This window comes from Trichechus manatus, unplaced genomic scaffold, assembly GCF_000243295.1.
Source record: "Trichechus manatus latirostris isolate Lorelei unplaced genomic scaffold, TriManLat1.0 scaffold00121, whole genome shotgun sequence".
Taxonomy (NCBI): domain Eukaryota; kingdom Metazoa; phylum Chordata; class Mammalia; order Sirenia; family Trichechidae; genus Trichechus; species Trichechus manatus.
In genome coordinates, this window is record NW_004444057.1 from 8,734,424 (window position 1) to 8,760,476 (window position 26,053).

The following is a 26,053-nucleotide window of genomic DNA, read 5'->3' on the forward strand; positions in this document are numbered from 1 at the left end:
CTCTGTTCTGTAGGGTCACTATGAGTCGGAATTGACAGCAGCTAACAACAACAAGAGCAAAGCAATTGGAAGCATGCGTTATAAAGGCAAACAGAGATACAGGGTATAGGGTGAGGAAAGTGCATCCACTTAAACAAACCAAAGCCAGGTATTTGAGAATGGAGTTAATTAAAGTGAGGAAAAGAAAGGAGAAGGGATAACATACCACAGAGTCTGAGTCTCTGACTTGCTTGAGACTTAGTGAAATATTGTAAAAGATAGTGTAAAATGGTAGGAGTAATAGTGTCAGAACCTGTCTACTTCGGGGGGAGATAATGCAAATCAAGACCAGCCCAAGGCTGATCCCTGTGAGGTAGAAGTCAAACATACCTCCATTCTCCAGCCTTTTTACCAATTCTAACACCAACCATCCTTCGCAAAGCACTCTCTGCTTCTCTTCTGTGTTCAGTAGTCTGTTGCAAAGTCCATGCAGAACTCACAGACCATACTTAAGTTGTTTATTAAGGAAGGAGCAGGTGCAACTCAGGATCAAGATCAACAGGCTACAACTGAGGATTAGGATCAGGAAGCACACAGGCAAATTCTGGAAGGCTCCCCAGGAGAGGAGACCACATCCCTGCCCTCTTCAGTGCAGAACAGCTTTCTCAGCTCCTCCTGGACACCGTGCAAGTAAGCAGGCTTTTCTCTCTGCCTTGCAGGCCTCTTCTCGGGCTTCCTGAGTGTAGGCCCGTCTTGGTCCCCTCAGAACAGGCTTCTCCCTTTCTGCTTCTTTTCTCTTCTGTCTTGCCTCTTCTTTCTACTTCTTTCTGCTACTATCTGAAAAACCTCTGTGGGATTGGCTGCATAGATACATAAGTTTCTCATCAATTTCAAGGCATAACCCTCCGACCAGAGCCATGAACTGACCAATCCCCTCTTGGTAGGCCACAGACACTTCATTTGCATAGTAGCCTATAGTAAATGCATTTGCATAGTCTGTAGTTGCTTCATTTGCATAATGTATTGAGCAGTTTGTGCAAGGTGCATACCAATCTCTGGGCACAACAGCCCAGGGCCAGACAAAAAAGTATCAAACTACAAGTTGTTTACAGCTTACCCAAGAAATGTCAATCATCCTTGACCAAAGTAACAAACTCTCTGGGGTAAAAAACTGTGGCGAAGGTAACGTCTCAGGGCTTAGGGGAAAATTCTTTCAAGCTATTTTGCAAAGAACCAAGACAACAGGCCACATAAAGCAACTCATTTCACCGCAGACATGTTCTCAACTAAGAGAGTCATTTTTGTTGTTTTTAGTTGCTGTCAAGTCATTTCCAACTCATGATGACTCTATGTGTGCAGAATAGAACTACTCTGTAGGGTTTTCAAGGCTGTGAGCTTTTGGAAGCAGGTCGCCAGGCCTGTCTTCCGAGGTGCCTCTGGGTAGGATTGAACTGCCAACCTTTAGGCTATTAGTCAAGCGCTTAACCATTGTACCACCAGGGCTCCTCTCAGTGATTCTTTATGAAGCGATTCATGTGATAAATTACCATACTTGCATTATTTTTGTTATTTATAACTCCCGAATGGTAAATGTTTTCCTAAACATTGGCCATGGCTTAAATGAATTAAGTTCGTATTAAGTCAATTTTGTGCTTTGTGCTAAATAGATATTATTTAAGGTTATGTTTGATCTTCTTCATCCCAACTCTACTCTTCTCTGTATTACTTTAGTAATCAGGAGTTGATTCTGTATATTTCATAGAAACTACCTCTGTCAGGAATTTTCCAGAATAGCAAACAATTTTAGTAATTAACTATTGATATTGAAAAATATCATTCCCTAGTTAATTCATATCCATGATTATTTACATAGTTATATATTTATCTGTCTTCAACCTTTGGAAGAAAAATAACAGTTTTGTAGCAATCACTGAGTTTAACAATAATTTATAACTAATATAATACCAGTTGTAGAAAGATATCCTTGAAAAAATATTCTGTAACTATTCAGGTTGATGTGAATATCTCATTTAAGCTGTTATATAGTCTTTTAAATAATTTGGTGAAAGCAGCTGCATGATAAAAAATATGATGACAAATAATGCCCATGTGGCTTGTTTCTATGTATATTAAGAGCTAATGTTAACCATAAACAAAAACAGAGTTTCACTGTACTTAAATCTATATGGTAGATCACAGAGGGTTTTCCATTCCTTTATTTATATGCTAATCTGACTTACTAAATGGCCAGAAAGTGTTTTCATTAAAGATATCAAGAAATTGTAGAAAGAATATAATAAGCATTCTTCTATATGTACATATGAGTCAAAAACAAACAGAGCCCTGATAACCAATGTAGTAAGCATCTGAGGGTAATGTGGTTGCTTCTCTTTTGGAGTTCGTTGGACTGCAAAGTCTGAGGTCTTGGATTATAACCCCCACATGGGGGAAAGAGAATATCTTTTTATTTTATTTTTTTATTGTAGTTTAAATGAAGTTTACATTTCAAGTTAGTCTCCCATACAAAAATTAATATATACATTGTTCTGTGACCCTAATTGCTCTCCCCATACTGTGACAGCACACTCCTCCTTTCCATCCCCGTGTCCCTTCAACCAGCTCCTAACCCTCTCTGCCTTCCCATCTCACCTCCGGACAGAAGCTGCCCATTTAGTCTCCTGTATCTACTTGAGCTAAGAGGCACACTCCTCACGAGTATCACCTTATATCCCACAGTCCAGTCCAATCCCTGTCTGAAGAGTTGGCCTCAGAAATTGTTTTAGTTGTGGGCTGATAGAGAATCCAGGGGCCATGCTTTCTGGGGTTCCTCCAGTCTCAGACCATTAAATCTGGTCTTCTTACTAGAATTTGAATTCTGCACCCCACCTTTCTCCTGCTCCCTCAGGGACTCTCTGTTGCATTTCCTATCAGGGCGGTCATTGGTGGTAGCCGGGCACTATCTAGTTCTTCTGGTGTAAGGCTGATGAAGTCTCTGGTTTATGTGGCCCTTTCTGTCTCTTGGGCTACTACTTTCCTTGTGTCTTTGGTGTTCTTCATTCTCCTTTACTCCAGGTGATTGGGACCAATTGATGCATTTTAGATGGCCGCTTGCAAGCTTTTAAGACCCCAGATGCCACTCACCAGATTTTATTATTTTTTTATAATTTTTTTTATTGTACTTTAGATGAAGGTTTACAGAACAAATAGTTTCTCATTAAACAGTCAGTACACATATTGTTTTATGACACTGGTTAACAACCCCATGACATGTCAGTACTCTCCCTTCTCAACGTTGGAGGACTTTTTTCTTTTTTGGTGAAAAGACACACAGCCGAAGTTACACCTTTTCAAAAATTTTTCCATGTACAATTCAGTGACATTAATTACATTCTTCCAGTTGTGCTGCTATTCTCACTATCCTTTTCTGAATTATTCCATCACTATTATCTTCAACTCACTGCTCCCTAGGCTTCCCATCAAACCTTTTGAGTTGCTGTTGTCAATTGATCTCACACAGATAATTCTTTTTTTTTTTTTTTTTGTACCTTAGATGAATGTTTACAGAACAAATAGTTTCTTATTAAGCAGTTAGTACACATATTGCCCTGACAATGGTTAACAAACCCACGACATGTCAGCACTGTCCCTTCTCAAACTTGGGTTCCCTATCACCAGCTTTCCTGTCCCCTCGGGCCTTCTAGTCCTTATCCCTGTGCCTCATTAGTCCCATTATGTTTTATGGGATTGTCTAATCCCCGGCTGAACGGTGAACCTCAGGAGTGACTTCACCACTGAGCTAAAAGGGTGTCTGGGGGCCATGCTCTCAGAGTTTCTACAGTCTGTCAGGTCGGTAATCCGGTCTTTTTTGTGAATTAGAGTTTTATTCTACATCCTTCTCCAGCTCTGTCCAGGACCCTGAGTTGTGATCCCGGTCAGAGCAGTTAGTGGTGGTAGCTGGACTAGCTGTACTGGACTCAGTCTAGTGGAGGCCGTGGTAGCTGTGTGTGGTCCGTTAGTCCTTTGGACTAATCTTTTCCTTGTATCCTGTTCTCTTGATTCTCCCTTGCTTCTGAAGGGGTGAGACCAGTGGCTGCTTACAGGCTTTTAAGACCTCAGATGCTACTCACTAAGGTAGAATGTAGAACATTGTCTTTAAACTGTGTTATGCCACTTGAGCCAGATGTTCCCCGAGACCATGGTCCCCACAGCCCTCCGCCCAGCAATTCAGTCCCTCAAGGAGTTTGGATGTGTCTATGGAGCTTCCATGACCTTTCCTTGTACAAGTTATGCTGGCTTCCCGGTAATTGTGAAGAGAGAATATCTTGAAGCTGCAGAGTGGAGAAGTGGAACTGAAATGGTACATATACTCAACCCCTGAATAGCCACACCATTGATAAAAGTGTGACCTGGCTAAAGCTCTGCCAGTAAGCACAGGTTACCAACCAGGAAGCATTCTGTCTCAGCCTGACCTCAGGTTAAGGAAAATGGTTCCTACGCGTACTCATTCTTATGAATTTGATTCCAACAATGAAGCACTTAGTGAAAACATATGCAAAACTACTCAAAAGGGGCTCCATCTCAACTTACACCACACAGAGAACCACAAATAAAGTACCACTTTATGACTTCAGAACAGAATTCCAAAACACACAATGATAAAATCTTCCATAGAAAGATGAGAGCCACAATAGATAACAGTATAATTAAAAAATCTGACAGAAATTATAAAGTATGTTTTGCATGATTAAAAAAAATTCTAAAATATGAGGATAAGATATTTTTCAAAATAAAAGATTTGAAAAGTGAGGAAAATAAAACTTCTTGAAAAACATAAGGCTTTTGAAGTTAAAAATCAAACTTTATGAGTTGAACATCAGATTAGATGCATCTGAAGAAAGAACTAGTGGATTGGATGATCTGAGGAATTCCCCACAAGGCTGCACAGAGTGGTAAAGAGATGGAAATTCAAAAGGATGCTTGAGAGTTACATCAGAATGAAAAGAATCCCATGCAACTAAAGGAATTCTAGGAAAAGGAAAGAATGTGAAAGGAATTAGCTAAATAGATGGTAAGAATTTTTGTGACACTATGAATTTTCAAATTGAATGGTATACCAAGTAGCAAAGAAGATAAAAACAAAATTAGTACCATTACACATCTTAGAGGAACTGCAGACAACAAAGTAAAAAAGACATCTTAAAATTAACTAGAAACCAAATGCATGAAAGAAGAGCAAAAAAGTATGATTGCAGACTTCGAAGCAATAATTATGAATACTAGAGTAAGATGGAATATCTTCAACATGCTGATGGTCAATAAAGTCAGCTAATGTTCTTTTATGAATAAATGCAAAATAAAGTTAAGGGAACAGACTGGGACAGATTACCATTCATTTATCCTCACTGAAGGAATAAGGAAGGATATACTTGAAAAAGAATAAGCTCTTTATAAAGTTAAAAGATACAAAATATAACTGAGCAAAGAAATTGCCATACATATAACAAATCTAAATAAGCACCGACAGTTAAAAACACCTGCCTAATTTGAATATTTAAAAATCAAGATAGACTGTTGCCCTGAGATACTCTTTAAACTCTGAACAGAAAGTATCCCCTGAAATCACCTTTTAACTAAATAGCAGGTTAGCTCAAAAATGTAAATAATTTTACCCTTGAGAACTGTGCTCTTTTAAAAATTATCCATATGAGACCAAATGGTCAACAGTTACTCTAAAGCATAGATGAGAAGTTTGGAGGGGGGCACTGACACTAAATTAATGAGAGTGGAATGACTAAAACAGAAACAATGAGAATATTGACACAAACTAAAAATGTAGCCAATGTCAGTGAACATTACTTGTTGAAGGGGAACCTGTCTTGCTGTGTATACTTTCAACAAAAATATAATACAATATTTTTAAAAATTAAGATGGGTTTACAGTATCAGACAAAAATAACATGGAAGATAGAAGGAAGAGATTGAATTAAAAGCATCTGATGTCTTTGCATTTTTCAGAAAGAGGTTGAAGATGATTTTTAATTTAGACATTTTAACAGTATGTGGTAAGCAGGATAATGCCCTCCCCACAAAGGTATCCATGTCCTAATCCTTAGAATCTGTGAATATGTTACTTAACATGGCAAAAGAGACTTTGCAGATGTGATTAAATTAAAGATCTTGAGATGGGAATTATTGGGATGGGCTCAGTATAATCACAGTGGTCCCTATAAGGGAAAGAGGAAGGCAGGAGAGTCAGAGTCAGAGAAAGAGATATGATGATGGATGCACAGGTCAGAGTGATGTGATTGCTGGCTTTGAAGATGGAAAGAGACCACATTTCAAGAAATGAGGGCAGCGTCCAGAAGCTGGGAAAGGCAAGGAAACAGACTCTCTGCTATAATCTCCAGAAGGGACAGTCCTGCTCACAACTTGATTTTAGCCTAGTGAAACCCATTTTGGACTTCTGACCTCCAGACTGTAAGATAATAAAAATTTGTGTTACTTTAGGTACACAAATTTGTTATTGCAGAGGATGGGGCCAAGATGGCTGAGTAGTTAGATGCTTCCGGTGGACCTTCTTACAACAAAGACCTGAAAAAACAAGTGAATCGATTATATATGACAATCTAGGAGCCCTGAACATGAAAGAGAAAGTTGAGGAACTGGACTGAGTGGCAGGAGGAGGGAGAGACGGTTTGGAAGCAGCGAGGAGTTGCCAGAACTGACCCGGCGAAAGCCTGAGCCCTTCAGGCCTGATCAACTCATGGGTGAGCGGTGAGGCAGACCATTGGCCAAACTGACATAGAAAAACAGGAGAGGAAGCAAATAACCTGTATGAGAAATGAGATGGGTAATATCACAATAGACCCAACTGAAATTAAAAGAATCATAACAGAATACTTTGAAAAATTGTACTCTAACAAATTTGAAAAGCTAGAGGAAATGGACAAATTTCTAGTATCTCACTACCTACCCAAACTAACACAAAGAGAGGTAGAACAACTAAATAAACCCATAAGAAAAGAAGAGATTGAAAAGGTAATTAAAAAACTCCCAACAAAAAAAAGCCCTGGCCTGGATGGCCTCATTGGAGATTTCTACCAAACTTTCAGAGAAGAGTTAACACCACCACTACTAAAGGCATTTCAGAGCATAGAAAAAGATGAAATACTCCCAAACTCATTTTATGAAGCTAGTATAACCTTGATACCAAAACCAGGTAAAGACACCACAAAAAAATAAAATTACAGACCAGTATCCCTCATGAACATTGATGCAAAAATACTCAACAAAATTCTAGCCAATAGAATTCAGCAACATATCAAAAAAATAATTCACCATGATCAAGTGGGATTTATACCAGGTATGCAGAGATGGTTCAACATTAGAAAAACAATCAGTGTAGTCATCGCATAAATAAAAGACAAGAACATGATCTTATCAATCCATGCAGAAAAGGCATTTGACAAAGTCCAACATCCATTCATGATAAAAACTCTCAACAAAATAGGAAGAGAAGGGAAATTCCTCAACATAATTAAGGGCATTTATACAAAACCAACAGCTGACATCATCCTCAGTGGAGAGAGTCTGAAAGCATTCCCCTTGAGAACAGGAACCAGACAAGGATGCCCTTTATCACCACTCTTATTCAACATTGCGCTGGAGGTCCTAGCCAGAGCATTTAGGCTAGAAAAAGAAATAAAGGGCATCCAGATAGGTAGGGAAGAAGTCAAAGTATCTCTGTTTGCAGATGATATGATCTTCTACACAAAAAACGCCAAAGAATCCACAAGAAAACTACTGAAACTAATAGAAGATTTCAGCAAAGTTTCAGGATACAAGATAAACATACAAAAATCAGTTGGATTCCTTTACACCGAGAGACAGAACCTCGAAGAGAAAATCACTAAATCAGTACCATTTACAGTAGCTCCCAAGAAGATAAAATACTTAGGAATAAATCTAACCTGAGACGTAAAAGACCTATACAATGAAAACTACAAGATGCTGCTACAAGAAACCAAAAGAGACCTGCGTAAGTGGAAAAACATACCTTGCTCATGGATGGGGAGACTCAACATTGTGAAATGTCAGTTCTACCCACAGTGATCTACAGATACAATGCAATCACAATCCAAATTCCAACAGCATTTTTTAATGAGATGGAGAAAGAAATCACCAACTTCATATGGAAAGGGAAGAGGCCCCAGATAAGTAAAGCATTACTCAAGAAGAAGAACAAAGTGGGAGGCTTCACACTACCCAGTTTTAGAACCTGTTATACCGCCATGGTAGTCAAGACAGCCCGGTACTGATACAACAACAGATACATAGACCTGGAACCAAATTGAGAATCTAGACATAAATTCATCCATCTATGAGCAGCTGATATTTGACAAAGGCCCAAAGTCCATTAATTGGGGAAAAGACAGTCTCTTTAACAAATAGTGCTGGCATAACTGGGTATCCATCAGCAAAAAACTGAAACAAGACCCATATGTCACACAATGCACAAAAACTAACTCAAAATGGATCAAAGACTTAAATATAAAATCGAAAATGATAAAGATCATGGAAGAAAAAACAGGGACAATGCTAGGAGCCCTAATACATGGCATAAACAGAATATGAACCATAAGTAACAATGCACAAACACCAGAAGAGAGACTAGGTAACTGGTACACTTATACACTGTTGATGGGAATGTAAAATGGTACAACCACTTTGGAAATTGATTTGGCGCTTCCTTAAAAAGCTAGAAATAGAGGTACCATATGGTCCAGCTATCCCACTCCTTGGAATATATCCTAGAGAAATAAGAGCCATCACATGAATAGGTATATGCACACCCATGTTCATTGCAGCACTGTTCACAGTAGCAAAAAGATGGAAACAACCTAGGTGCCCATCAACAGACGAACAGATAAATTATGGTATATCCACACAGTGCAATACTATGCAATGATAAAGAACAATGATGAAGCCGTGAAACATCTTATAATATGGAGGAATCTGGAGGGCATTATGCTGAGTGAATTTAGTTAGTCACAGAAGTGCAAATATTTTATAAGACCACTATTATAAGAACTCAAGCAAAGGTTTAAACACAGAAGAAAACATTCTTTGATGGTTACGAGGGTGGGGAGGGAGGGTGAGGGTTAGTTACTAAGTAGATGGTAGATAAGAATTATCTTAGGTGAAGGGTAGGACAGCACACACTACAGGGGAAGTCAGCACAACTGGACTGAACCAAAGCTAAGAAGTTTCCTGAATACAATCAAACACTCTGAGGGACAGAGTAGCAGGGGTATGGGTCTGGGGAGCATGCTTTCAGGGGACATCTAGGTCAATTGTTGTCATAACATAGCTTATTAAGAAAATGTTCTGCATCCTACTTTGGTGAGTGGCATCTGGGGTCTTAAAAGCATGCAAGCGGCCATCTATGTTGCATCAGTTGGTCCCAACCACCTGGAGTAAAGGAGGATGAAGAACACGAAAGACTCAAGGAAGGTATTAGCCCAAGAGACAGACAGGGCCACATAAACCAGAGACTTCATCAGCCTGACACCAGAAGAACTAGATGGTGCCCAGCTACTACCAATGACCGCCCTGATAGGAAACAGAACAGAGAGTCCCTAATGGAGCAGGAGAAAGGTGGGGTGCAGAATTCAAATTCTAGTAAGAAGACCAGACTTAATGGTCTGACTGAGACTGGAGGATCCCCGGAAAGCATGGCCCCTGGATTGTCTATCAGCCCAGAACTGAAACAGTTTCCGAGGCCAACTCTTCAGACAGGGATTGGAATGGACTATGGGACATAAGGTGACACTCGTGAGGAGTGCGCCCCTTAGCTCAAGTAGGTACAAGAGACTAAATGGGCAGCTTCTGTCTGGAGGTGAGATGGGAAGGCAGAGAGGGTTAGGAGCTGGTTGAATGGACATGAGGCATCAGGGGTGGAAAAGAGGAGTGTGCTGTCACAGTATGGGGAGAACAATTAAGGTCAGAACAATGTATGTATAAATTTTTGTAGTGGAGACTAACTGGAAATGTAAACTTCATTTAAACTACAACAATAAACAAAAAAAATTGTTAGAACAGCAATAGGAAACTAATACAGTGTATTTTAAAATGTCATAGTAACCATGAAACAAACACAATTTAATGTTCCTTTCTAAACCAGTAACAAAATAAGAGAGAGGGAAATAAAACTAGATAGGAAGAAAGAGAAAAACAAAGAAATATATTTTGATGAATATAAAGCACAAATAAGATGATTGAAAAATCCAAATTTATCAATAATAAAATATAAAATGTAAAAAGAAATTTAAACCCACTTATTGAAATATATAACTAGGCTTTAAAATTTTCACCATACGCTACTGATGAGCAACGCAGAGAAAATGAAAGTTCAAAGTAAAATGAAGGAAATGCATGCTAAGCAAATGTTAGTGAATTAGTAAAATATTAATGTTTTAATATCTGACAAAATAGGCTTTATATAGCAAAATAAATGATAGTTTTATTCATTTCCTAGCCTTTATATGGAAAAAGTATAAAGGATAAGATGGAAACATAAGGGGAAAAATTAAAAATAAATTACGTAAACTTTGAAAGTTTAAGTACTTAATAACTTAGCTTCAATATAAATAAAGCAAAATTTAATAGATTCACATGGAAACATAAGCAAGTTTATAATCACAATAGAAATTTTAACAGTTTTTCCTCAGGAATGGATATGAAATTAAATCCAAAATTCCTCTTCTATTGAGGAATTGTACATCAGAGCTTGTTAGTAGCTAGACCTAAGGGGCATGCTTAGAACTCGGCTCCAAGCAGTTAGAGAATATATGTTTCAAATAGGCATGGAACACTTACAAAATTACACATAGACACTAAATCACAAATTTTGCTTTTTGTGAATTGAAAACTAACCATTGCAGTTGAATTAAATGTGAATGTCATTTGTGAAATTGACAGGAGTATTGCATTTAATTTTTAAAGTCATTTTATCATTTAGAATGATATTCAGATGGGTATGAGAGAGGGGAACTAAAACAAGATAACTTTTCATTTCTCTCACAGATACACGCACACAAAGTCTAATTGTATTGTTTACGATAGTGAAAAATGTATTAAACTTAAATACTCATATAGGAAGTTACTTACCTTATGGTACAGTAGAGGAGCCCTGGTGGTGCAACGGTTAAGCGCTCAGCTGCCAACCGAAAGGTTGGCAGTTCAAACCCACCCAGCAGTTGCACAGGAGAGAGACCTGGTGATCTTCTTCCATAAAGATTAAAACTTAGGAAACCCTATGGAGCAGCTCTACTCTGTCACATGGGGTCGCTATGAGTAGGAATTGACTCCACAGAACCCAGCAATAATGATAACACAGTACAGGAATAGCAGCAGCAACAGAACAACTAAAAAACAACTAATATTTGAGAGCTGAACTGTGTATCTGGCATTGTTTTAAATGCCTTATTTGTGTTAACCCATTCAACCTGTACAAAAAAACCTATGAGGTAGATATTTTTGTTAGCTCTGTTTTTTAGATGAGGTGACTGAGGCACAGGAAGGTTAAGTTGCCAAGGACACATAGCTAGTAAGAGATAAACAAAATGATTGCTTTCAGGTAGTTGGCCTTCAAAGCTCATAACCCTTACCATGTTCTACTAAATTATGTACTATGAAACCCTAAGTAACTGCTAACAAAAGTAAAGTAGATTCATGTGTATTGTTAAAGGATGCTCTCCAAGATATTTGTTGTTAGTTGCCAATGGAGTTGATTCTGACTCATGGCAACCTTGTGTGTGCAGAGTAGAATTGCTCCATAGGGTTTTCAAGGCTGTGACCTTTGGAAAGCAGATCACCAGGTCTGTCTCCTCAGGTGTCTCTGGGTAGGTTCAAACCACCAGCCTTTCAGCTAGTAGTTGAGTGCTGCTTAACCATCTGTGTCACTGAGGGTTTCCGTCACCAAGATAAAGCAGTTTATTAAAAGAGAAAATTACAGAATATTATTTATGGTTAGATCACAATTATGCAAAAATACTAATTTCTTCATACCCTTACTAAAATGGTTATTCTCAATCTTCAAACATTTTAACCAAACATACAGTATGAAGTGGTATATTGTTTTAAATTGTATTTTTTATATTTACATCTTCAGTCTGAAAATTATTTTGTGTTATATGAAGTAGAGATCTTATAGTTTTCAAATGGAAAGCCATGTCCCAACACCAGATGCTATATTTTGTAATTAAAAAAAATGAAATCCTGTAAAATTCAAAACAAAATGGGATTATACTTTTGGAATATTGTCTATGAAATGGGACAGCAGTATCCCAGAATTATATCAGGTATAACTTCGTGATAAAATTAATGAAATTTTTTTTAGATTTAAAAATAAGTTAATTAATCGTACTCTCAGTTTTATTAAATTCTTCGATACAAAAACTGTGATACAATTAATCAAAAACAAAAATCAAACCCTTCGCCGTCGAGTCAATTCTGACTCACAGTGACCCTATAAGACAGAGTAGAACTTCCCCATAGGGTTTCCAAGGAGTGGCACAGGTCGATTCAAACTGCCGACCTTTTGGTTAGCAGCCAGACGCTTAACCACTGCGCCACAATTAATCATATAACTATTAAAATGAGTCACATAATCTCTATTGTTTGGGAAAAGGGACTTACCTTTGATGTTCTATTTTTCTTTCTAGGAAAGATTTCTGTGTACACAAAGATGAACCATGTGATACGGTTGGTAAGTGTATGCAAAAATTGTCACAGTTTGGGGGAGTTGTGGGAAGTTTGAACACATCACTTCTTTATAAATAGGAAATTATTTGAGAGTGCTGATTTTAATGAAATATTTTTAGAATATTTCACCTGTATGGCTAAAGATTTGTCAAAGACCTGGTGATGTGCTTTCAAAAAATCAGCCATTGAAAACCCTATGGTGCAATCAATGTCACAAAACAATTTGTGTATAAATTTTTTAATGAAAAACTAATTTGTGCTCTAAACTTTCACCTAAAACACAATAAAATTAAAAACAAATCCAAATCTAAAAGAAAAGAAAACCCTGTGGAGCACGGTTCTACTCTGACACACACGGGGTTGCCACGAGTTGGAATCATTTCTACAGCAACTGGAAGAAAAAGAGTTGAGTAGGCTTCTATTATCTGGAGATGGTGTAAGAGCAATATTAATGGGAAAAGAAAGAAAATCGTTTTCATCTATTGAGAAATTTGATGATTTGAATAATCCCTTTTTTCTATGACACCATTTACTCTGGTCTCTTCTCTAGTTCCCTTAGTTTTTTTTTTATTTTCTTGTTCTTCATTGTCAATGCCCTTTCTTCTGCCAAGCCCTCATATATTGCTATTCCTCGGAAATCCATATTTATGTCTTTTCTATATGCTGCTTAATGCTGTCCAGAACCACAGCTTCAAATGTCATTGCACAGAAACATATTACACGAAAACTTTCTTGGCATTCTCTCAAGCACCTCAAACTACTTATGTCTAAATGGGAATATGCCTTGTTTCCACAAACTTACTACTTCTCTGATTTACATTACTTACTTGTGGGCCAAAACTCTTTGAATTAATTATCTTTTGTGCTTCTCTTTCCTTCACATCTCATATATAATTAATAATTTAGTTTTAAATGGTTGCCCAAATGTCAGCACTGGAACGTATGTTCATCATTTGTTCATTAGCATCATGCTATATAAATATATATGCAAAGAGTAACAAACTCGGGTGTTGTCGCAGCAGCCTTTTCTACCAAAGAAGTGTGTTGAAAACATGATTAATTATAGCTGACTATTTCTAGCTGAGAGGTTAGACCAAAAACTAGTCTACATAGTCCCTTAACAATTAAAGAAATTGAATCAAGTCTTTAAAATCTTCCCCAAGAAAATATCAGGCCTAATGATTTCACAGATGCTTTCTACTAAAATTCCAAAGAAAAGATTATTCCAATGTTATACAAAGTATTTCAGAAAATAGAAAAAGAGGGAATTTAGACCATATATATTTATTACCAAATCCTAAAAAAAAGACAGTGTAAGAATGAAAAATGATAAGCCCTTTCACTCAAGAAAGAAAGAAAAAAAATCCCAAATCAAATATGGGTAGACATTATCTCACAATGAATTTTTAAGTAACCAAATAGGATTATTTTACTCCAGGTGTTCCAGAAATGCAAGGGTAGTTTAACATAGAAAATCTTAAAATGTAACTACGTAATCCAATTTTAAAGAAAAGCCATGTGATCATCCCAGTAGATGAAGAAAATGCATTTTATAAAACTCGAACCCATTTATGATAAAAACTCTTGGCAAAATAGGAAAAAGGAGGAACTCTATTAACCTAATAAAAGTATTTACAAAAATACATTAACTATCTTTTAAAACAGTGAAGCATTGAAAGCATTCCTTTTAAAATTAGAAACAGAGAGAATTCCACTGTCACTGCTTCCATTCAACAATGTACTGGAAAATCAAGGCCTTCAATCAAAAGGATGATATGATTTCATATATTAACAATACCTTGTTGTTGTTGTTAGGTGCTGTTGAGTCGGTTTTCGACTCTTGGTGACACCATTTGTCGTGGATGGAATTGTGTTCCCAAAAAATGTATATCAATATGACTGGGCCATGATTCCCGGTATTGTATGATTGTCCACCGTATTGTCACCTGATGTGATTTTCCTATGTGTTATAAATCCTGGCTCTATGATGTTAATAAGGGAGGATGGGTGGCAGTTGAGTTGGAGGCAGGACTCAATCTATGGGATTGGATTGTGTCTTGAGCAGGTTTCTTTTGGGTTAGAAAAGAGAGAAGTGAGCAGAGAGACAGGGGGACCTCATATCACGAAGAAAGCAGTGCTGGGAGCAGAGCGCATCCTTTGGACCCAGGGTTCCTGTGCAGAGAAGCTTCCTAGTCCAGGGGAAGATTGATGAGAAGGACCTGCCTCCAGAGCCAACAGAGAGAAAGCCTTCCTCTGGAGCTGATGCCCTGAAGTTGGACTTTTAGCCAAATTTACTGTGAGAAAATAAATTTCTCTTTATTAAAGCCATCCACTTGTGGTATCTCTGTCATATCAACACTAGGTAACTAAGACAGAATTTATGTGACAGAGTAGAACTACCCTATAGGGTTTTCTAGGCTGTAAATCTTTACAGGAGCAGATCGCCAGGTTTCTTCTGCTAGGGAGCCACTGGTGTGTTCGAACCACTGACTTTTCATTTAACAGCCGAGTGCTTAACCACTGTGTCACTAGGGTTCCTTCTAAATATACCTTAGAAGATATGAAATTAAATTATTAGAATTAAGAGTTCAGTAAGGTAGTTAGATATAAAATCAACATGTAGCAATCAGTTGGATTTTATATACCAACAACAGGCAGTGAGAAAATTTAATTTGAGAATTATATTTAATATAGGGAAAAATAAAGTGCTTAGGAATATATCTAATAACAAATATGCAGAGTGTATATGGAGAAAATTATAAGAGCTATGTTGCAATTCAACAAAGAAACATGTAGTCAAGGAAGACTTATTCATGGTCTGAAAGTCTAAATAGGATACAAACATCTGTTTCCCCCAAACTGATCTCTTGCTTTGATGAATTTCCATAAAAATTAAACAAGATTTTTTGAGGAATTTGACAGGCTGATTTTGAATGTTATATGGAGGAGCAAAGATCTAAGAATTGCCAAGACACGAGTGAAGAAAGAATAAAGAAGGATAATCTGCACTATCATATTTCAGGATAGAGTGTAAAACTATCAAGACAATGTGGTTGTACAGATACAGAAAATTGTTACACAATGCAGATCATTGGAAGAGGAGGCACTAGTCAATAAATGTTAGGACAACTCATGATTCACCTGGAAAAAAGTTGAAGTTATTCCATATGTTTAAAAAAAATTTTAAGAAGAAAGTATAAAACAATAAATTTCTAGATTTGAGGCAGAGAAAGATTTCATAAATAAAATATAAAATGCTAATTATAAAGGATATGCTTGATGAACTCAACTACATTAATATTTAAAATTTCTGTGTATCAAATGACACCATGATGAAAGTAAAAAAAAAAAAATTAAAAACAGTTTCTATCAGGGAGAAGATACCATATTTCATGAATTTTAAGGTGCCATCGATTATCATTAATTTTAAGACATGCTATTATTTTATATATAACTAAAAAGAAAAAAAGCAAAACAAGAAAACCAATGTGGTTAATTCTAATTGTTAGACATTGATTATAAAACACATCACAATGTGAAATGATGTGAATCTTGGACTTAGTGGTATGTAGTATTTGCAAAATGTATAGCCAGTAAGAGCCCTGGTGGTGCAGTGGTTAAGAACTTGGCTGCTAACCAGAAGACTGGCAGTTCAAATCCACTGGCTGCTCCTTGAAAGTCCTGTGGGTCAGTTCTGCTCTGTCCTGTAGGGTCGCTATGAGTCAGAATGGACTCTATGGCAACGGGTTTGTTGTTGTTTTTAATATAGCCAATAAAGTAATAGAATACAAAATATAGAAAGAATTCCTCTAAACGAGTAATAAAGAAACAAACAAGCAAGTAGACGTGCCAAATAGGGCAAAAGACACTATTTTTTTTTCCTTTTATGAGACTACATACACTAAGGGTGAATAAAAAAATAGAAAGATAACCTCATTAGTAATAAGGGAAATGCACATTCAATTCACAAAGAGATTTATCCAGTGATATAGATAAAATTGAGAAATCTGACATTACCAAGTGATGGGGATAATGATAACAGTTAGAATTCAGTTACACCATTGATGCTGAAACAACAGTAACAGTTACACACTTCGAGAAGAGTGTAAGTTGGTGCAGTCAGATTGGAAAACTTTTGGTGGTATCTATTAAAACTGAGCATATGCATACCCTGTAACCATCAATTCTGTTCTTAGGTATATAACTAAAGAGATTTCTATGTACAACAACAACAACAGTAATAGAATGTTAATAGTCATCAATCAAGAGTAAATTAATTGATCAATATTTGACAAATCAAGACATCATTGTGTGTATTGTGAATGTCTATCATCTGTCTGTCTGTCTTCTGTCTGTCTATCATCTATCTAGCCCTGGTGGCTCAGTGGTTAAGCACTCAGCTATTAACTGAAAGGTCCGAGGTTCAAATCCACGAGCTGCTCCCTAGGAGGAAGATTTGTCAGTTTGCTGCCGTAAGGGTTACAGCCTGAGACACCCTGTGGAGCGGTACTGTTCTGTCCTGTAGGGTCACTATGTTTCTGAATTGACTTGATAGCGCCTAATAACAACAACAACCAAACCAAACCAAACCCATTACTGTCGAGTCTGACTCATAGTGACCCTACAAGACAGAGTAGAACTGCCCATAGGGCTTCCGAGGAGCAGCTGCTGGATTCAAACTTTTTGGAGCTCTTAACCCACTACACCATCAGGGCTCCTTTAGGTAAGCAGCCAAGCTCTGAACCACTGCGCTACCAGGACTCCAACAACAACATCTGTCTATATCTATTTATCTAGACTCCAACAACAACATCTATCTATATCTATTTATCTAGAAATGAAATAAAAACAGCTAAAAGGGTTGAATGTAGTTGTATATGGGAGTGGAGTATGGAAGTCTGGGTTAGGATACTGAAAGTTTTTGCTAAAAGGATTTGATATTTTTATGTTTGAATTTGCACAGACCTAAAATATATGTACTGAAAAACATCTCCTGGTTGTAAAGTGTAAAGATGATAAGGTATAGAGTGAGCATCATGCTATGAAAAACTGCAACACTTTTATATTGAATAGAGAATAGTAACTCAGCATATGAGCGTTAGAAGGCACATTTACGCTGGAAATTTAAACATGTATGTTGTGGTGGTGGTGGTGTCCCATTGAGTTGATTCTGACTCATAGTGACCCTATTTACCTAACTTCAATTCTAAAGTTAGTAATCGCTTTTCTCCTCCCAGGAATACAAGATCCTTAGAAAACTTTAACTCTAAATATACTGCCCTAATTATAGACTGTTATCATTTTTTTAAAAAAATATATTTTTAAAAACCACAAAATGTTACGATGATTTTCTGCTGTCAGTGTTCAATTGGATTTATCCATGCATTTACTGTTGTATTGGTTTTTCATTCTTACAATTCAGGTCTTTCCTTTGTTTTTATTTTCTTGCTGACTGAAGTAATATTTATTAGAATTTCCTCTAATGAAGGCCTGCAGCAGACAAAGTTTTTATTTGTCTGAAAATGTTTTTATTTCACCATCCTCCTTAAAAGATACTTCAAGTGAGTACAGAATCCCAGCATTCCAGGTGTATCGTTTCCCATCAGCACATTGAAGATCTAGTTCAACTGCCTTCTGGCATCTATTGTTGCTCTTGAGAAGTTATAAGCAGGCCAGATGTGGGCCTTGCCTGGTGTGCAAGGAAAGCCAATGACCAAGATACCGGTCTTTGGGAAATCGAAAGCAATGTTTATGGCGAGCCGGCAAACAAGGAGCCAGGAGAAATTTTCTCAAATCAGGCTCTCTGCTCGAGGGGTGTGCTATACATTTACGGAGTGACAGAAATAAGGAAGTTATACATATTCATTAAATTTATGGGGAATCATGTGCATAATAACAGCTGGGCGGGGGAAGATCTCTGGGCCGGATGCTGGTGTCCGAACTCTCGCTTCTGAATGTTTTCCCTCAGTTTTTGTACTGCAGCACTTTGGTCCCTTCCAGTCTTTTATGGCACGTCTGTTCTAGAGAAGTCATCTAGGGGACACGCAGGGTCTTTCCTTTACGTGCTTTGCAGGCGGCAGCTGGTCCTTACCGGTTTTAGCCAGCAGTGTCTAACACCCAGGGGGGATTTTCCAGGAAGATCAGAAGCTGAAAAACGATTTAAAATACCCTTCAGAGTTCATCGCTTGTCACCCTTACAAAGTGACCTATCAGTCTGAAATCCTTTTATCTGCCTAGCGTTAAGATATTCTTTTTTATTCCTTGTTCTGTGCACTCACTATAGTAAGTCTTCCTTCCTTCCTTCTTTCCTTACTTTGGTCTTTCCCTCCCTCCCTTTTCCTTCCTTCCTTCCTTCCATCTATCCAACCAAACAGAATGTCTTGTTCTATAATTTCTTTTTATTCTTCTTTGTATTCGTCATGCTTTCTTAATCTAAGATTATGTCTTTTATCTATTCTGGAGAATTCTATGTCATTATCTCTTCAAACATGGCATCTCCCCACATTCTTTCTGGAAAACCTGATAAAATTATGTTGCAGCTTCTTATTCTGATTTCCATATGTCTTATTCTCTCTTCATATCCATTTCTGTCTTTCTGTTATGTTCTAAGTAACTTTTTCATATATATGTCCCAGGTTTACATTAATTCTCTCAATGTTTATTTACTTTTTAAAAGTATACTGTCAACAAAAAGAAACAATCTTTGATGGTTACCAGGGTGGGGAGGGAAAAACACTAAATAGACAGTAGATAAGTGATAACTTTGGTGAAGGGTAAGACAGTACACAAAACTGGGGAAGCCAGCACAACTTGTCCAAGGCAGGGTCATGAAAGCTCCATAGACATCCAGATTCCCTGAGGGGACCGAATTACTGGACTGAGGGCTGTGGGGACCATGGTCTCAGGGAACATCTGGCTCAATTGGCATAGCATAGTTTATAAATTAAATGTTCTACATTCTACTTTGGTAAGTAGCAGCCATCTAAGATAGTCCACTGGTTTCACTCCATCTGGAGCAAGGGAGAAGGAAGAAAACCAATGACACAAGGAAAAAATTAGTCCAAGGAATTAATGGACCCCAAGTACTACAGCTTCCACCAGACTGAGTCCAGCACAACTAGATGGTGCTCAGCTACTACCACTGACTGCTCTGACAGGGATCATAATAGAGGGTCCCAGACAGAGCTGGAGAAAAATGTAGAAAAAAGTTCTAACTCACAAAGAAGAAAAAGAAAAGACTAGACTTACTGGTAATGACAGAGACTGGAGAAACCTCAGTGTATGGCCCCGTACACCCTTTTAACTCGGCACTGAACTCACTCCTGAGGTTGACCCTTCCAGCTGAAAATTAGACAGGCCCATAAAACAAAACACGACTAAGAGGGCACACCAGCCCCGGAGCAAGGACTAGAGGGCAGGAGGGGACAGGAAAGTTGGTAATAGGGATCCCAGGGTCGAGAAGGGGAGAGTGTTGACACGTTGTAGAGTTGACAACCAATGTCACAAAACAATATGTGTATTGTTTAATGAGAAGCTAGTTTGTTCTGTAAACCTTCATCTAAAGTAGAGGTTAAAAAAAAAAATGCTGTTAAACCTGTTTAACACGTATAACAAGCTTTTTTTTTTTTTTTAAATCTCAGTACTTTTTTTTTTTTAATTCTAGATATTCTCTTTGATTTTTCCTCATGTTGCTATGGTGTTTTGATAATATATTGAACCTTTCTCATATTTTCCATTCCTTCTTTTAAATCTAAATCATTTAAAGTATACTTTTTAATAGACACTAACCAATAATTTTGGAGCCCTGGTGATGCAGTGGTTAAGAGCTTGGCTGCTAACCGAAAAGTCGGCATTTTGAATCCACCAGCTGCTCCTTGGAAACCCTATGGGGCAGTTCTACCCTGTCCTCTAGGGTTGCTATGAGTCGGAATTGACTCCACAGCAATGGGTTTGGTTTTTCTAACCAATAATTTTATTACTGACATTTTTGTGGGTCTAATCCTGTTATTTGTTAATTTTGCTGAATCCGGTTCATGGTGACTTGTCACTCATGGATTACTTGATTTTGAGTTTGAGTTTCTTTTTTAGGTTTTCATTCATTTATTTATTTTTTATCTGTAGGAATGCTGTGGGGCCTGGATTGAGGGTGTGTTTTTCCAGGTATTTTTGTATTCACAAATATACCAGGAGTTTTAAGTCAATTTATTTGGTTAGCATTTCTTGGACCATGCATATAGTGTAAATTAGATATCTCAACCTATGTGAATACTCTCAGGAGAGGCTTTTTTTTTTTTAAATACCAAAATTCTGGGTCAATGTAGACAAGATTTCATGCCATCATTTTTTGCAAGGGAGCAGGTTGTTTTTCTAATCTACTCTTTCATTGGGTTTAACCCTTTAAGTGCGGGGATGGTATCCCACTTTTATGCAGAAGTTTCAGTTCTAAGGGTTCCCCTTAGGCAGTCTCAAGGCATTACCTTTATCCCAGTGTGATTGTTAAACCTGAAGACCTTTGGATCTGAGTTTGGCAGATGCCCTCAGGCAGCTAGTGCATAAGGGCCACCTCACAATGCTGTGTTTTCCTTTCTTTCCATTAGGTCAGTGGGATTATTTCCCTTACCTGTGAACCTGTGAATTTAAGAGAATTTTTTTGTGTTATTTTCACTTCAGGATTTATATTTGTAGAAAATTTGTAATGAGAATGTTCTTAGGATTTTTACTCCATTATACTGCTGGAAATAGAATTCCAAGGAAAAGGTTTTAAGCGTTACTTAAATAACTTAGGAGCCCTCGTGGCGCAGTGGTTAAGTCCTGTTTAGCTGAACAAATGTTTGGTGGTTCAAACCCACCAGCCACTCCAAGGAATAAAGATGTGGCAGTCTACTTCCATGAAGATTACAGCCTTCAAAACCCTATGGGGCAGTTCTACTGTGTCCTACAGGGTTGCTATGAATGGGAATCAACTTGAGGGCAATGAGTTTTATATATAATTTTATATACGCTGCGGCTACTGTTAAATATACACAACCGACTTTACTCAACATTCACATATATTGTCAAACTGATTATGAGAATTGATGTTATTGTTATGATTGCATCACAAGTTTTTTTTTTTAAGTAATTTTAGAATCTATTCTGTAACTGTTAAAATTTTCTGTATTCTAAGAACCAGTGATTCTCAATCTTCTGTCTAAGGACTCCTTTACACTTGAGAATTATTGAAGACCCCCAAAAGCTTTTCTTATGTAAGTTATATTTATCATTTGTTATCATATTCAAAATTAAAATAAATTCTGAAAATATTTTAATTAATTTTTAATTAACAATAATAATACCCCATAAGTTAGCATAAACAACATGCTTTTTATAAAAATTAACTATATATATTATCCATTCCCAAAAAAGTTATGAGAAATGACTTTGTTCTGTATCTTTGCAGCTGTCTTTATGTCTGACTTGTAGAAGACAGCTGGGATCTTATATCTGCTGTGTCATCTAATGTGTTTCTCTATGCTCTTTTTGGTTTAAGTAGTTGGAAAAGGGAGGTGTATTTTCATAGATCATTGTGGACATTCTTCTTGGAGGGCATACTAGAGCTCAAGTGGTAGTCTTTTAAACGTTAGTGGAATATGGTGCTATGGAATCTGAAAACATATCAGTTAACTTCCTACGGCGTATATTAATATTTATTGGTTTGTCATACATGTTAAATTGATATTTTAACCATGCATTGCTTTTTTTGCATTATTCACTAGTCAATTGAAAATATTGATTCTCTGAGGGTGCCAGATCTTCCAATTGTTGACACATTTTATCATACAGTATATGGAAGAAAAATTACATTCATCAGTATCACCACTGATTTCATTATGAAAGTTTTTATGTATTGGAAAACTGTCGAATTCATGGTGACAGATAAAAGTTCCCTTATATTCTAATATTCACTTGAAAGCTTAAATTTTATCATTGGCAAAAATACTGTCAGTTGTTTTCCTTGGGGTGATAGGTTCACTTCATTTTTGGGGGGAAAATGTCTGCCAAATGCCCACATATGAATAACCAATATTTGTCAGATATTCTTTCAAGTAAAAGTTATGTTGTATGAAAAACACAGCTAGTTCAGCTCACAACTCCACCTTACAGTGCTTTTCCTTGAGACAGTCACCGTATTTCAGTCTGCAGCAGAAATATTTTATTCATACTCCTTTTTGTCACACAAAATATTAAAAATGTGTAATCAAAGGTTCAGATTTAATAAAATGAACAAATTTACTGCTTCATTTAAGAGATTTTTATTGAAAATTTGCTTTGTTTTGTTTTTTTGCCTGTGAGTGAGAGACAGCGAAAAATAAAAATGACTGCCAGTGAAGTTTGGTGCCACTACCTTGATTTTTGCTAAAGCAATTTTGCCTACCATTGCTTTTGCACCATCAGTCCAAATATCAACACATTTTTAACCTTGTGGACCCCTTGAAAAGGTCTTAGGGAGTCACTGAAAATATCTTATGGAACCCGAGTCCTGCAGAACACTCTTTGAGAACTTCTGCCATAACCTGCTCCTGGGAATGATGGGAAACAATGGTGATAGTGATCACCAGTGTTTGCTTGTTTAAGGTATGTGTGTGTGTGAGAGAGAGAGAGAGAGAGATATGAGATCTTTTAAGAACTTTAAAGTATAGCAACATTAGTAAATACTTAGAGATGGCAAAGATACATGCAGATCAGTATGAGTTTCCTGCTATGAATATTTTTTCTGTGGTTGTTGGTGAGAGGGGTTGTGCATCCTTTAAAGTCTGATTTCCAACTCTGTGATGCTGTGATCCTGCCTGCACTCTGTTGGTACATCTTAGATGTTTCGATAAAATTTATAAGTCTCTTTCTCTGTCTTTAAGCAGGTTAAAATGATTCAGTTTATTCTTGTGTATGCTTCGTAATATTCTGATTTTAAGTACTTGCAAATTGTCAGATAGGCATACAGACCACCCAAGAAGCAACTGCTGAAAAGAAACCTATCCAGAGACTAAAACATACTTAAATAACACTTGTATGTTGACACTGTATATGTGAGCATCTGCAGACACTTCCCTTCCCAAACACCAGTCCACTCTCCAAAGTACATTTCTGCAGAAGTAATCATTTTTATTGGGTGAGAAGAAGAGGTCAAACCAATTTTTTGAGTAGCTTAATTTTTATTAAACAGCAGTTGTGACATTTTCTCTTGCATTGTTACACCTAAACACAGGGAACTAGAGAGACAGAATAATGAAAGAAATTACTGAGATTATCTCTAATATATTTTTGATGCAACTACATTGTTTCTGTAGAAAAACAATATTTAATATGCAGTATTTTGAAATTATCCTTAGAACTAAGCAAACAGTGATGTTTATTTTTGCTACATAAATCTTACCTTCTAAATGAATTAGTAGTGTAGTTGAGTCTTTGTTGTTGTTGTTGCTAGGTGTCATCAAGTCGATTTCAACTCAGAGTGAGCCCATGTAACAGAGTAGAACTTCCCCACAGGGTTATTTTAGGCTGTAATTTCTATGGGAGCAGATTGCCAGGTCTTTCTCCTGTGGAACCTTGGTGGGGGGGAGGAAGGGTTCAAATGCCAGCCTTTCAGTTAGTAGCTGAGTGCGTAACTGTCATCCCCAAGTCTCGTTAATTAAGTCTTTAAGAGAGTTCAAATACATTTATTGGGAATATATCATATTCGAAGTCCCATGCCATGTACTGTGATGGATTTAGGGAAGATCACTGAGGTTCTGGTGGCACAGTGGTTAAGAGCTCAGCTGCTAACCAAAAGGTCCGCAGTTCGAATCCACCAGCCTCTCCTTGGAAACCCTGTAGGGCAGTTCCACTCTGTCAATAGGGTCGCTATGAGTTGGAATCAACTTGATGATAATGGATTTGGGTTTGTTTTCTTGGTACTGAGGTTCTTGCCCACTTACTCCAATGAGATATATACTTTAGCGGAAGATATTTTAAAACAAATTAGAATCATGCATTCACCTTAACTGTGTATAATTTTATATAAACAATGGTCAGGTTTGAGATACCTAGAGGTCATCATATTTGTGGTAAGATATGTTATGCATCCTGTAGGGTCGCTATGAGTTGGAATAGACTCAATGGCAGTGGGTTTGGTTTTTGGTTGGTTTACTCAGTGCATAATGTGAATGTCCTCAGAAGTACATGTGGAATCTATTCATTGTTGTAGACAGAAGTCTAAGGAGGGCATCTGTAAGATTCCTGTGTCCTGGTTATTCAATCAAACACTAATCTAGGTAGTGCTATGAAGGAATTTTGCAGCTGTAATTAAAGTCCCTCAGCTAACCTTAAGATACGGAGTTCTAATCACATGGACCTTTTAAAAGCAGAGGCAAGGAACTGAACTGCACAACTGAATGAGCTTGACAGCTGATACTTCCCTCAGAGCTTTTAGATAAATGCCCAGTCTGGACAACACTTCAATTTTTTTTTTTTTTTGCATGAGTGTGGGATTTCTGTAGGCTAAATTCTTACAAGTGGGCAAGTGGGTTGTGAGTGTTAGATTTGAATAAGCTTTCAAATTGCTCTGCAGGAAGACTGGAGCAAATTATGTTCTCACCAGCTGCCTATTTTTGCTGCCCCCTTATCATCAAAGGATATTCTCCATCTTATAAAAATGATCGAATTATTACAGTTTTACTGACAGCTCTTTAATTATTACTAGCCAACACCTCAGTTTTGGCCTTGTGAGACCCTAAGCAGAGAACCCAGTAGAGACCACTCAGACATCTGCCCTACAGAACTGTACAATAAGAAGTGGGTTTTGCTTTAAGCCACTGCATTTGTAGTAATATGTTATATAGTCATGGAAAACTAACAAATTCAGACAAAAGAGTACGTATTTTTTCACATTAATTGAAAGTTTATATACTAGAAGGAAATGAAGTTACCCTGAAAAAAGTATATACATGACCCTCTGTGAAGGCAGAGTAAGAGCCAAGGACATGTTTGTTAAAAGAATAAATTTAAGGGCAGAAATCCAAAGATATTGAACTTATCATACATGAAGGGACAGTAGAACAGTGAAAGGATTTTAAGACGAGTTTGGAGGGATTTAATACAATCTTTGAAAATTCTCCACATTTAATGTTTCTTGTCCCTTGTCTCACCAGTGATGCAGAAAAGCACACTAAAGTGAAATGAATCTGGACGCTTGCTTTGTGGAGCAGAAAGGAAAGGGGGAAGGAAAACTGGGGCTGAAAGGAGGTAAATTGGGGGGTGTGAGCTTGGAATAGAGAGGAAAATGCACTAAGTCTCT

General features: G+C 37.2%; 1 protein-coding gene across 1 annotated transcript in view; it reads left to right on the forward strand.

Annotated features, from left to right (window-relative positions):
* The window catches only part of ADAMTS19 (ADAM metallopeptidase with thrombospondin type 1 motif 19), a gene marked incomplete at its 3' end in the record, with an annotated part of 285,099 nt that overhangs the window by 90,423 nt on the left and 168,623 nt on the right, over positions 1–26,053 (forward strand). Inside the window, exon 7 of the mRNA XM_004384305.2 lies at positions 12,705–12,748. Within this exon, the coding sequence (XP_004384362.2) occupies positions 12,705–12,748 (44 nt within the window). The remainder of the gene's footprint in view (positions 1–12,704; positions 12,749–26,053) is intronic.